The sequence below is a fragment of the Fulmarus glacialis genome, unplaced genomic scaffold (assembly GCF_000690835.1).
Source record: "Fulmarus glacialis isolate BGI_N327 unplaced genomic scaffold, ASM69083v1 scaffold15221, whole genome shotgun sequence".
In the NCBI taxonomy this organism is placed as follows: Eukaryota; Metazoa; Chordata; class Aves; order Procellariiformes; family Procellariidae; genus Fulmarus; species Fulmarus glacialis.
The window spans coordinates 19,059-33,454 of NW_009191025.1; the positions used below are offsets into that span (position 1 = coordinate 19,059).

The window sequence follows — 14,396 nt, forward strand, 5'->3', positions numbered from 1 at the left end:
GCCTTCACAGAATCTCACTGGCAACATAAAAGGTGCTTTCCCCATCAGCACAGCACATTTATTTCCCAACAGATGAAGGGAAAGGCTGCTTCATAGTTCACCTGTCCTGAAATAAATAAAAAGCTAAAAAAATACTGTCCTGCCTAAACAGAGGAATTTTAAGAGCATAAAAGCTTCTGAGCCAGACCATAAATCCAACTTGCTTCATATTCTGACAGTGGTCAATAGCAATTGCTTAAGAATAAAAGCATACCTGCATGGAGTGACTCTTACCATGCTATATGCTTCTTCCAGCTTCAGGCAATGAGTGGTTTGAAGACCTTCCTCTTGGCCCACTGTGCATTAAGCACAGATGGACCTATTCTCCATGATTTTATTTGACCTCCCCTCCTTCCCCACAAACCCCTTTCCAACCGTCCCACCACCTTTACTGTCTTCTACAGTAATTACGCACTCTGTGGAACTCTCCGCTAGCACCATTCTCAGGTTAGCTTTGCTGTTACAGATGCTGAGGCACGGAACTGAGGTCAGAGCAAACAGCCATGGCTTGTCATGGGTAAATAGACACGAAAATGGATCCAGGCCTCCTGATCCTCGGTGCAGTACTCTCATCACGGTCTCTGCTCCATTAGGAAATGGAAACCAAGCCCACTGCTCAAAAAGAGGAAGGAAAGATCCCTAAGGATGTAAAAAACCCAATATAATTAAAAAAAAAAGAAAAAGAAACTTGAAACTATGGCACTTTGCTGCCCTAAGAGGTAGGGCTGGGCTCGTCTGATGAACAAGGGGGGAAAAGGTGTTTGTCAACTAAGTATAGGAAACCGAGCACCTGAAAAGAGGTGACGAAAGGAGCCTGAAGAACTCTTGGCAAACCATGCCGGGGGTTTGAGCCATTTAAAACGGAGAAGTTTTGTTGAAGCTGATGCTCAGGGACCAGCTCGCTGTCTGCACAAAGGAGTGGGAGTGAGCAATGGGAATCAGCGCAGCTGCTCTGTGCCTGACACATCGAACCGGGGTGGAAATCCCACCATATGACTTTGGGGATAATGTTAAATCCATGACAGCATTCTCCCCTCCCCTGCCCATCCCACACAAGCTTCAAAACTCCTCGTTTATGACTGGCTGCTAGAGGATCATTGCAGGCTGTCTCTGGAGGGATAATCCTAAATTTTAAGTGACAGTTTGTGGGCATCTTCTCTTTCTTCTGAAATGCTGTCTTACACAGCACATTAAGTATTTTGGAGATTAGTAACTGGAGCAAAGAGTTCTAATCTTGGTGTCCTAGCGGAGATTTAGCAAAGAACGGTCAGTGTTTGAAGTCGCTATGGCACAGGAAACGTAAGAAGCCTTGAAGACCAAAAGCAAGGCTCGTATGCAGCTCAAACGGAAATCTGGGACATTAAACACGTGATCTATGTTTAGTCTCCAGGGCTGCTCACTGACGTGGTGTTTCCACTTGGAGCAGGTCTTAGGGACCCCGGTAAAGGTGGAACCCAGTTTGAGCTCTCTTTTAGATTAAATAGACCAAGCTCACCATGCCTGTTAAATTGCAACTTGTACTTTTGTATTCTTTGACCTGAATTAGGTGATAACTGAATTGTATAATAAGGTTACAGGTTGCTTTGAACTTAATATACTGAGGACCAAATGGGAGCCACTTGACCATCTCTGAACTGGCAATTGCACTTTGTCAGCTTGCAGGACACCCGCCAAGATAAACGCACCATGGATTTTGAGGCTGCTTGCAGAGCAGCTCACTCAAGAGCAGCCCTGCGATCGCTTGGCAAAGGCCCTCACAGCTTCAGTGCAAGTTTCCTGCCCGCAGAATGACTTTTTTTTTTTCCAGTAAACAGTTTTCTCGTCGTAACAATTCATCCTACTCTCCTCACACAACCAGAAGTCCCATTAAAAAGGGCCAAAGTAGGTGCCTTATGGGCCTGCTCCCCTCTCAGGTGGCATAAGCCAACGCACAGAAGAAATAGGCCAATAGGCCTGTGCCAAATATATGGAAAACAACCAAATTCTGCACATGGGTATGAGAAAACCTTGCCACAAGTGTCACAATGGTGGAGCTCCACAAGGACTCCAGCACTACTGTCAAAAATAACGCCGTTGTGTCCTCCTGCCCTCAGCACCACGCACTTCTTCCATTTTTCTCCTGCCAGCACCAATGTTCACGTAGCACCACAGCAAATCTTATCGGGGAACTGAACTTAAATGGGTAAAATTAATCCCGTTTTGCAATGTTCATGCTTTTCATACAGTGCTACTCCAAGCAACTGAATGCCCACCAGCACATTCAGAACAGCCTGTGACTGTCATCATGTTGTCCAAGTTCATTAGTTATGCCAGCTATTGTGGGGATAAAGTAATAAATTAACAGCTAATATTTAGGAGATTATAAAATTATACTCCCTTGAAGCTGTTTAAGCAGCTGATCTGGCATCTCTGTACAGAATTAGACAGCTCTGCTTTGAATTAATGCAAGTGAAGCGGTTGGCACAATTTGGCCAAACATTTAAAACTAATATAGCCATCCACTACAGATACCCTTTTAGGCCTTCATTCTGGAACAGTTTTATGTACAACACCATCTTATCTATTTAGCAACTACGTATTGGAACAAATTTCTGTATCTTGAGTAGCCACTCTGCCGTTATGGCTAAAGATGCATCAGAAAGGGGTCAAAAAGCAATGGCACATCATATACTCTACGTCACTGATGTGAACCGAGATCAGAGAGGACACTTCATTGGGGTGTAACTTTGTGCTTCAGCACAGCACGTTTTTCCACATTCTTTACCACCCATAGAATTGCCTTAATGGTCCTGAAAATTAGTATGCCTCCAGGCAGCTAGGGATAGGATCAATGGTCCAAACTTGAGGTTACCTGAAGGCAGCAAGCTCCCTTCTCCTCCTCCTCCCCCTGCCCAACAGCCTGTTAGGACCACGCCAAAGGTCCACCAAGACCTGTATCCCACTGGAGAGCGACCAGTGCTGGGTGCCGCAGGAACCGTGTACGAAAGCAGGTCAGTAACACCACTTCCCTCATATGCTCACCGAGGAATACGCGGCTGCAGGACCTCCTACACACAGGCGAGACCTCCGTATTTGATAGCAGATTTTTCTTTTTTAAAAGCGTAGCTCTGGGTAATACTTTTTGAATCCAGAGATGTGTGTATCGATCCTGTGGCAACAAACTCCTCACTTCAACACCAACAAGCACCTCATGTCCTTTGTTTTGAATCTGCCAGATGACAACTTATCTTGATGCTCTGCGGCCCTTGGGGACAGTAAGCCACCGCCTCTTCACCTTCTTTATATTAGTTATGGGCTATTTTCCCCATAGTCTTACCTTGTCCAGCCTAATAGTTTACAGCTTTTGCCAAAGTGATGGAGTCTCCTTAGGTTTCAGTTCAGCATTTAGTATTGATTATTCTTTTGGGAAAGCAATAGCAAGTTGTTCAGTGCGACAACTGAATCCCCAAATTTAAGCCAGACTATGTCGTGCAGCAGGACAGGGGCCTGGCTGCAAACCTGCATTTTTCAGCAAGGCACAACCGCTCAAATACCGCTTTATTGCTGTACTCTTTAAAGAGGTCAAATCACTGAAACACCTAAGTTAGTGGTAAAGCAAAAAGTTTGCTTTATTGCTAAAACAACTTTTGATAAAAAAGTCCCATCAGTCAAGAGCTGCCTTGCTTGTAAAACCACTTAAGGACTGTCGAAGATTTGGCAGTCCTTCTGGACTGCGCATTACGGAGGGTTCTGTCTTTATAGCTGGACAGTGCTTTATGTGACCAGGTCTCCAGTTTCAACCAAGACATCAATATTACTGACATAAATGAAGTCAAAAAGTATCTGAAATCCCACCGCTTATTCGGTGGTTTAGCAGAAAGGGTGTAGCAGGAAGGAAATCAAACAAGGCGCGAGTGCAGGAGGCCTCAGGAGGAAAGGCGCAGGCCAGCCCCTCTGGCCTCCGGCAGCAGGATGCGTCCTGACCGACACGTCCTGGCGAACGCTCGCTGCGACGAGCGAGGGAGACGCCTGCTGGGCTGACTCGCTGGATACAAGCCAGCTTCTGGATCATCCAATAAAAGCAGTACAAAACCAGTACATTTTAATTAAATAAAAAAAAAGCTTTAAAACATATACTCCCAAAAAACCCTGAGTCTTACTATGAAAGTTTGTAAGATGGTATTTTTCTCCAGAATGCACTTCTGTTGTCTTCCTCCTTGCTGATGCATACTCCTGCGCTATGCGTGAGCAGCACCAAGCGTTCCAAGTGCTACAACCACTCCAGCTGACTCCCCAGCGTGGCTTGTCCTCCTCGTTCAAGTGACTGGATGAGATGCTTAGTGCTCTCTGAGCAGCCAGCAAGGCTAGGCTGAAGCCTGCACCCCATGCACAACTCATACTGCAACCCAGTAACTCCTCTTTTCTCTGCGCTATTATCTCCATCCGAGGGTCTGTGATAAAGGCACGGTGCTACGCCTGCTCACAAGGATTGCCTGTGCTGGGTGTCAGCACTCTGCTAGGTGCTAATGCCTCTGCTGTCCGTGGGGCCTGCTTTGGAAGGCGAATGGGAACATAGACATTTGAAGCACAGTGTTCCTTGAGGTATTCTCCCCCTTTTTCTTCATAGTCTTTTCTGGTTATCCAGCCTTCCTCACGGGTCATGTATTCCACTGCCCAATCCCTAGCCCCATACCAGGCATCTAAAACAGGACTGGAAGCAAGGTGAACCTGGATGGAAGGAAAATAGAACAACAACATCAATTCAACACAGGAGAGAAAAGCCCTTTTTACCCCGATTACAGTAGTATATGACACAAACCACTGAATTTCAGAAGTTTGAGCTGATTATTCAGCGCCTCTGGGGACGAGTAATGTTAGGAATGGGTTTGAAGTGTGTTTTCACCTTGAGATCAATTCTCCATGAGCCTGCTGTGTTTCTACAGGTTGAGAAAGCACATGGATGTATCACATTCACAACCAACTGCCCTCACAGCTGGAAGCCAATGCTGGAAGAGTTGGTGGTACTGCAAAACCAGTATCAAGTGCTCCAGACAAACTTCATCCCTGCTTGAAGTAGCAGGGAGGAATACTGCAGGCTAAGAAATCGCTGTATGGGGGAAAGGACCAGACGTACTCTTTCCATTCATATATTCATACTTCCATTTAAACTATTCCTATTACTGTAGCATGAACTGCTTCCCTGGTTCAGCTATGGGCTGGCTAGACTAGACACCGCATAAATCCCATGCGCGATATCTGTGAAGTGACAATTTCTGATAGGACCACGCTACAGACAGCATTTCAATGGGAAGAAGGAAGCTCTTATTCAGTTACAAGCAGTGATATTAAAAGCAGAAGAAAATGCACTCATTTTCTTCCTATAGACACAAGTTATACACTCGAAACTTAGCAAGCAATATCCTTCTTAAAACTACCAAGTATATGGCTGTAACTAGTTTCTGTCAGTCACACCTGGCTCACAGCTACATACAATAACTGTACAAAACAAGGGTTGTGGAATCACAAGATTATATTTACACTAATTTTTTTTCTCTCCCCAGTTTATAATCTGATTTTCTATTCAAGAAGTTAGTAGATTTGAGAAGACAAGGTGGTTTCAGAACAGCAAGGGAGACTCTTGCAAATCTCCTGACAAAATGCATGGCAAACTCTGGGACTTGTCCAGCTCGGACTGTGCTTGCTACAAAAATGTAGCAAGGGATCACAGGTTTGTAAGATACTCACTGAATCTCTCTTGCTGCTGTCCCAGACAGTCATCACATATGACAAGTTGAACATGTAATTTAGTTTTGAAGTGAGCACAGTTTTTCGTAGCAACTACTCCTAACAAAGGTTGCCTGTTCCAGATAGTAACTGTCACAATCATAAGAAATCAATCTACAAATTTCCAGCCAAACATGCTTGTGTGTGCATGGTCCTTTAGCTGAAGCAGGTTTTCCTTTTCCAAGGCACCTACCCTACTCTCGTTGATCTCTTCAGAAAGAGCAATGATATCTTTGCTTAATCTTAATTTTCTCAGGTCAAACCAGCTGTTTTCAGTGTCTTGTCATAAACCACTCTCCATTCCCATGCTCTAAGTACACCCGCTCTGTACCTCTCCCAGCCTGAATTACTTTTGAACATTGATGAATGGACTGTTCACGTAACCATCATGTCAATACACGTACCTGAAAAGACGACTGGAATGGCCTCATTTCAAGGAGTTCCTTCTGGACTCTGGCTTTCAGTCCAGGGTACATTGTATTTCCACCAGTGAGAAAAACATTCTGGACAAGAATAGCTTGTTGCTCCTTTGAATATCTACAAGGAACAAAAAACAACTTCAGTCTTTCTCAAGGACATCTCTCCCTGTGAGCTGAACAGCTATGGGGTGATACCTTGTCTTTAGGATTCACTTTGAGAAACTTCCCTCACTTCCCTAGCATGAAAACCTGTGTGCACTTGTCTTCTGGAAATTCAGGGGATGGCAGAAGAAAATCCTTAAAGCTCTCTGTGCACTGTACCCCACAAATCAACAACTCAGTAGAGCTGGAATTCTTACACTTCAGAAAATGCAATCTCATATGTTCATACAGTTCAGGGGTGACATTTTGCTAATGCTAAGTTGTCTGGAAATAGTTGTCCAGCAAGCGTGCCTATATTGTAACTTAAAAATGTCACCCCTGATTTTGGTCTCACAAAACCAGAGACTAGCAGCTCATTGTTTCAAGAGATGGATATTTACACAGGTTTGCTGCTTCCCTCTATAACAAGTTGGACCAGGGGTCTCCAAAGCAGGGGTATGTGCAAGACAATCTACTGGGGTGCAGGAAAAAGATATTTTTTGTACCATTAATAAATAAATAAAAATAGTGTTTATTTCACCTTTATTTAATCCTTTTTTAATTTATATTTCTGAGTACGTTTTAAAACATACATAATATACTAGTTCAGCGGTACCTGTATGTAATTTACAAATACACATATATTGGAGGTGTGTGCTCAAAAATTTTTTACTGATGGGGTAATCGATCAAAAAAGTTTGGAGACGACTGACTTAAGACAAGTAGAGTTACACACAGTTTTCAGAACAGGAAGATATGTCTAACCTGCAATGCTCAACCCCACCAAAAAGAACTATTCAAACATATTTTCTCGTATTATTGTTAAGCAACCAGTATTGCAAAAGCTGATATCAAAACAAGACTAGCTTATTTGAAGTAAGTGCCAAGTAGTAAACTTACCTCTCAAGGACATATTGCATGGTTTCTGCTATACCTGCCTGGTCTTCTCCTATCAGGGAGGGCTGGAAGACAATCTCTGGAGCCCTGATTCTTTCAGTGCCAAGGAAAAGCTGGTGGTACTCTGCCAGGTTAAACACGGGCTTCAAAAAGATGAGATTGAAAAGTAGTGGGAAATTATGTTAAATAGCAGCAGTATTCTAGAATAAGCAAAGTTTCCAAACAATTCTGTACAAAAAACAGATCGTAATGCTCTCACAGAGAAAGGGCCGTGCTGTAAAAGGTTCCAAAAGGCCAAGGAAGCTAGACTTTTCCTATACTTTATTCTGTTTGGTGCCACTCAACCCTAAGGCTCAGCCTCACAAATTGAAAGCTGCGTCCACTGGGATGTGATACTGGGCTATGGATCACACACAAAAAAAATTGAGCAGGACTTTTTTTTCCTGTAATAACATGGCACTGCTACAACAGGCACTCCCTGCAGTGTGAGCCAAGTGGGTATAGTCATGCTCTAAACCATCACCTAAGATTGCAAGGACTTCTCCTCTCTTAATGTCCTGTTCAGATAGTTTAAGCATCTCTTCCAAGAGCAGGCAAACAATGTTTGCATTTGAAGAAATGTTAGCAGACTAGCTGGACAACCAGGAAGCAGCAAACTCTGGCACGAGGTGTACATATAGAAACCAAACCTGCACTGCAGCAACAGGCTTCTCAACTTCAGGCTGCTCCTCAGCAAACAAAGGTTCAAACTCATTAATACTTTCCACATCCTCCAGTGACTGTTCACTGCCTAATGGATCCAAATCGGGAGTCTGGAAACAGAGAAGATATATTAAGGTAGGTTAGCTCACATGTGCTAAGCACATATATGACTTAAATTCTGGTGACACATAGGAAAATTCTATCCCGATTCCCTCAAATCTCAACTCTTTAACATGCCTGAAACCAAATATGCTGTTCTACAGCACTGAAGACAAAAATCAAAACGGTGAACAACCTAGAAAACAGGAGTTAAGACAGACATTCACTCAAAGTATAAAAATCAAACACTTTTCAATAAATTTATCATGATGCCACCTCAGAAATTAAAGGCCTTAGTCAACAGGCTGACTGCCAGGATCCTAGCCAGCCATCTCCTAAATATAACAACATACTAAAACTTATTAAAATAGCTTTTTAAATTGGTTAAAACTTAGTGCCATCCCAGCATCTCTAACTGCTCTATAATTACCACTAAATTCCCTACCTTGCTTGTGTGGGACTGGAAAACAAATATTTGCTAGCTACAAAGCCGCCACATAATTTCTGACAGTTTCAACCGCCTAGCATTTGCACATGGGATATACCAGAAGCCCTTATATCTTACACAGATGTGAAGGTGCTTCCAAAGCCCCTTCCTAATGAAAAACATCACTCAAAATCCTACAGTGCTTCACTGTTGTGAAGTAGGAGCAGCTTTTTAATTATCTCCTTTATTGTTGTGTTACAATGTTACCTTTGGGATTTTGTTGCTGCAGCTTTGTTTTTGTTATTTTAAACTTGAAACATTTGTTGCAATGTCTAGGAAGCAACACCAGGATGAGACAAAGCTAGATCATTTACGCATTCTGAAGTATCTAGCTTAGGTCCACTTGAAAACCAAGCAATTACTCAAATTGAAGTTGAAGCACTGTTCATTGTTACAGCAAAAGAACGGTAGTCACCTGAAGTTATCTCCAACACTTACGCTTTTTTAAATCCGTTCCTTTTTATGTCTTAAACCTAGCAACAGAAATAAACATAGAACTCTGCTGAAGAGTTGGCACAGACCCTAGGACAACGTAATTAGCTTTTAGTCTCCTTTACACAGCCACAGAGGGCTGGCCTATCTTCGCAAATAGTTTCGGTGATAATTGTAGGCTCTCTCACAAAGCCCAGACCAAACAAAAAGGCTTGCCGATTCATTCTGAGGTCTGAGATTACTGAGATAGTAAAGAAGAGGAGCATGGGATCCAAAACAGACATGTTGGAACTTAGGCACAACCACTGGGCAAAATGACAAGGAGCAGACAGTCTTTCAATCACCTCTTTCTAGAACATTTTCTTTTGACAGAAGGCAGGAAGTTTCTTTACCACAACGGTAAGCCCATGATCTACCTCAATTTTGCTCAGAGTCATCCTGACTCTTACACAAACTTTCCTGTTAAGGATAGGCAAAATACGACCAAGAAGATACCAGCTCATCTGCTAGTTTTGGCTACATCTCAAGTTCCATAAAAGACACAAGCACTCCTATATCTCCTCTATGCTTCAAATTCTCTGTTTTTCTCTACCTTTTCCTGAGCAAAGACTGATATAACTAAAAAAGCTCTATCTTATGTGTCTTGAAAGGCAATTTCAAGTAAAGGCACGAACAGCCTTAGACCATCTCTTAGAAGGAGCTGCTATGTGCTGGGCCTGTATTAGTCTGGCAAAGCAGACAAATAAGCTTCTCATCTTCAAGACAACTGCAACAACCAAGTGTAGCAATTAATCTTTCATTATTAAGTAAACAGAATAGAACATGCTGTTTAATTGCACCAAAAAAAGATAGCCAAAATGAAGGCAAAGGGTTAGTTGTTTACCATAAAGTTCCCTGCACCTGAAAGGGAAGAACAGAAAGGAAAGCAAACACTGTTTTTAACTAAAAGCTTGACAGGTTCTTCTATAACTTTACTACAAGGCTAGAGACATTTAAGGATGGTTGTCTTCAGATTATAACCACTTGAGATTTAAGTACTTAAAACTCTATGCCATTTCATCGTCACGGAGTCAATGTCATGTCAACTGAAAAAAAAAAAAAAAAATCTTTAACATACCAGGCCCACTTATTTCACCAAAATTAACGCAAAAGCAGAGTCAGAGGTTGGTTTAAAGTATGAACAAAATCATTATCTTAGCTGCTGCTTTTACAACCCTCTAAGCAAGTCAGCCTTAAGTAAGGACAGTGGCTGGCGTATGCTGCGAGGAGTAAGTACAAAGGGAAGCAGTAGTATCTTCAGTGGTACTTTCTCTGACCCACTAGGGCTATTTTCTTTTTCTCCAACTTCTTAAAGATGTGCAAGAAAGTTTTAAGGAAACTTACTGATTTCATGTAACTGTATACTTCAACTACTGTCAGGAAGCCTAGAGATTATGCTTAGAAGAATATGGAATCAAACTGTAAGATATGTCCCAGAGCACAGTGCAGAATAGCACAAGAAGGACTACTGATTTTCAGGGTTACTGATTTTCAGGCATACTCTATAAAATCAAAAGTGCCTCTTTCCGTAGCTGCATAGGAAAGCTGGAAAAGAGAGAAGCAGTTACCAAACTAACAATGAGTTGCAGTGTGTTAAAGGAAAAGCTTAGTTCATCAATAAATGTCTGAAGGGGCACATTTTCAAGCATAAAAACTTAATTCTTTCAGAGATAAGAAGAGGATTAACTTGGTGAAAACATGATACCTCTGGCTTGCTGTCCACAACATCTACTTCAATATTGACTTCTGCCTGTAGGATTTTCTGCTTCGTTTGTTCAACAGACAGACTCAATTTGTTGATGTAAGACTGAAGTTCTTCTGCAGAGTCCATGTTCAGCTCCACCAAAGCTTTGTGGAATTGATCCATTTGACCATCTTCTAAAAGTTCCTACATGCAGATCAGAGTTAGCTGTGATGAACAATACAGGGTAATCAACCATCTGTCAACTGTGAGTGGACAGACACTTTGCCTTCACTACTAGATATTATGATGTGCACACTTGGCAGCATTCAAAATATTTCACAAAAGTAGTACTGTTCAAAACCTGGAAGCACCCTCTGCATCAATAATCTCTCCCTTTTATCTTGCAAGTAACCTTAAAAAGCTCCTATCAGAAAACACACAGGACAGTCGTAGCTTCTTTACAGCGATGCATAACCTTCTGATAAAGCTCTGAGGCCAGCCTGCCCTCCTCCCGAAAGATCACACAGAAAGCTTTGCCTTGATTACCTGTATGTATAGTAACCTGTCCAGCCTCTCTTGGTCAAGTTGCAGCTTCTCTTCTCGACGACGTGCATTGAGTTCTTGAAGCCGACGTAACTGCTGCTGCCGCCTCTCCTGCTTTTCCTCCGATGTCAGAGTGCTTCCCAGCAGTTTGTTAGAGAAAGGCAGCTGCATCTTGTGCATGTTGTTCTCATAGTACTCTGGGGACCGCCACTTCTGTAGCTCTGAATGTTTTGAAAGCAAAATAACTGTTTTGCCAGGCTGAAAATGATGATTCGTATGTTGTACGCACTCCACAGTTAAGTTCAGCCTTAGAAGAAAGACTTAGAAGAAAGAAGACAACAATCCCGCGTAGGATTCTGTCATCTCTTGGCCGCTGCCCCATATTTAGCTACCCCCTCAGAGAACTACCTTCCAGTCACATACTCAGTGCACATGGTTCTTAGTGCTCTGATCTCCAGCACGCAGGAAACACAAAGTAGTAAGAAGTGGGAAGTGCACACTAATGTCTCTTCTCTCTTCCCAAGGTAAGGGAGAGTTCTCACACATTTCTACGGACTCTTGCAGGCTCTTTCGTAAGTGACAAATTTAAGAAAACCACTTTTCTTCAGCCACTACTTAAGATGATATTTACCATGGAAATTTTAAAACTTCTTTAATTCACAAAAAGTCGTAAGAAGTATCCTCTGCAATTTCGGAAACCTTAAAGCAGATAAGAAATACGGCCAGATACAGAAATCATCCTATCCAATTTAATGTTTTGTTGGAAGTATAAAGTAACTACTAAAATAAACTCATTTCAAATTCTTTTCCTCTGAAATAATCCCAATTTTTATTCACAGAGAAATCTGAATACAGATTTTTTTTTTGTAATTTAATTTTGTTTCTATCTTAATGTTAAATTCGAAACTGTTGTCAAGCATTTCCCACGAGGCAGATTACCAGAAAGACAGCCATAAATAGTAGTAGAGTATTTCTGCCAGAATCCAAGCCAACTTGAGAACAAGGGATATAGAGGACAAAACTAAGTTTGGATGAACACTATCTAATGGTAAATTACAGCTGGTTTTACCTTCTATATAGTCCTCTGCAATGTAGCTATGCTCATGCAGTATTTCCTCCATGCGACTGAGAGTGATGGCAGCAAAATGTCCTGGGTATTTTAGCTGAAGGAGGCGTTGGAGATACACAGCTGCTTGACACCCTCCAAGATTTATACGTTTGCAGTTTTTAGCATCCAACCTGAAAATGCAAAGAGACACAACTGAGACTGGAGAGGTCCGCAAGTTCAGCATAAAACAGACCTCCTACTTTCCCCAGTATTGTTTAATTTCTGATATGGTCAAGTAGACAAATGAATATTCACAGATAAATACTTCCAGATTCAGTTACCAGAGAATCTAACACACCAGCTTTTCTTAGACAACAAGCATAATTACTGCTTTGTTTATTGCAGATACTTTCTGAAAGGCTCTGTTCTGCTTTAAAAAAACCCCAAACATTAAATAATTTTGGCTACAGCAAAGAAGTGTTCTGTTTTAAGAAGGGAAGTGATGGTTAGTGGAGCTAAAAGTATTTCCTTCAACCTTTGTAACATTTCACAGTTGGCCAGGTATAACCCTCGAAAATTTGAAGCATCTACCAGATATAATAAAGCCATTTCCTGTACTAATGGTTAAAAGGAAAAAAAAAAAAAGGAAAAAAAAAAAAAAAAAGAGTAGAGCAACATAGCAGCATAATCAGAATGATAAAAGCCTCAAGAACTGCAGAAATCTCACGGAGCACTTTCTTTTGTCCCAAAGCTGCTTTAAAACCTAACATATGTTTTTTAATGCCTGATCTTACTTGGGGTAGATATCCCCTTCTACTTTTGAAAGTACAGATCTATGCATGAAGAGACTGAAAATACAATACATACAAGGACAGCACTACTTCTTCAATTCAAAATTCAACAGAACTTAGCAAAATCTGCAGACCTAGTTTTAACCCGTCAGTATAAAGTAAGACCTGATAAGGAGCAGGAATACTGAATGCTAGAGGAATGGGTATTTGCATCACTGAAAAGTCAATGGCCGACGAAGAGAGGCTGCACCGTTCTTAAGACACCAAGAACTCACCTGCCTTCTAAGACTGGCAAAACATGCGTACACTGATAACCTGAAGATATTACCAAACCACTGCAGGGCCAGTTCTGCTTTCTGTTGTGATAAAAGCTGTACAAGCTATCTACGCCATAGGACACTTTTGGCACTTGATAACATTCGAAGAGGAGCTCTGACATCATTTGTCTCGAATACAGAGGATTGCACACTGCTTCTGTCAAAACAATTGGATGATCAACACAACCCTGTAAGAGACAAGAGAAAAGAAAAACAATAAAGGTCTAAAGGGAAAATCCAGTAATACTTATCCTTGCTTCAGCAAGAACTCCTCCGAAACAGCAATGAGAAAGCACTTTATGTGCAGGCTACTAATCATGTAAGTTAAATTATATCTAGTGCTTAAATGGGTAAAAAAGAAGTCTTGTCTACAGCAGGGCTTCCAATGTTAATGCAACCCAAGAATAAACTCCTAAGGGTGGAGAAGAACAGACTTTTAAAAGCATATACGAATTATTAAAAATCTAAATAACCAAAATCTATGCAATGAGGAAGTGAAGTGCGAAGGAAAACTGGCAGAAGTTTAGTTCAGCACTAGGTGAAGCTTTCAAACTGGTGTTGTCATGCAGGCAAAATACTTCATGGTCTGAGGAGCAACTCTCAACTCAGTTTAGTATACAAAACCAGTCATCAACGAGCACTACTAATAAGAACACTATACAGAACTAACAATGTTTAACATCCTTGTCAAAAACTGATCCTGGACGCTGGCCACAGCCTGACAAGATGCCGCAGTCCAAACCTCTCGCCCTGCAGTTGTATGCTCCCACTTTCTTTTTACCACAAAACTATGAAATTAGGAGAATAGCGGGGTTCACAAGACACCCCCGGGGAGCACCTGGCCCGGCCAGGGTCGCCCCAGCAGGTTGCTCAGGGCCCGTCCGCTGTGAGTGTCTGCGAGGACGGGGACAACACAATGTCCCTGCACAACCAGGGCGACGCTGGACCCCCCAGCCCCACGACGCACCCAGGCACCCCATCTCCCTCCACCCAAG

General features: G+C 42.1%; 1 protein-coding gene across 1 annotated transcript; it reads right to left on the reverse strand.

The window, feature by feature from the left end:
• Nucleotides 1-4,158: 4,158 nt before the first annotated feature.
• ACTR5 (ARP5 actin-related protein 5 homolog (yeast)) lies at nt 4,159-13,594 on the reverse strand. Its single transcript, XM_009586540.1, has 8 exons — nt 13,360-13,594; nt 12,315-12,484; nt 11,249-11,466; nt 10,724-10,906; nt 7,949-8,071; nt 7,263-7,402; nt 6,207-6,339; nt 4,159-4,746 (listed from the first exon to the last, which is right to left on the reverse strand). The coding sequence occupies exons 1-8, from the start codon at nt 13,524-13,526 to the stop codon at nt 4,489-4,491; spliced, it is 1,392 nt and encodes a 463-aa protein (XP_009584835.1). The 5' UTR covers nt 13,527-13,594; the 3' UTR covers nt 4,159-4,488.
• Nucleotides 13,595-14,396: the final 802 nt, after the last annotated feature.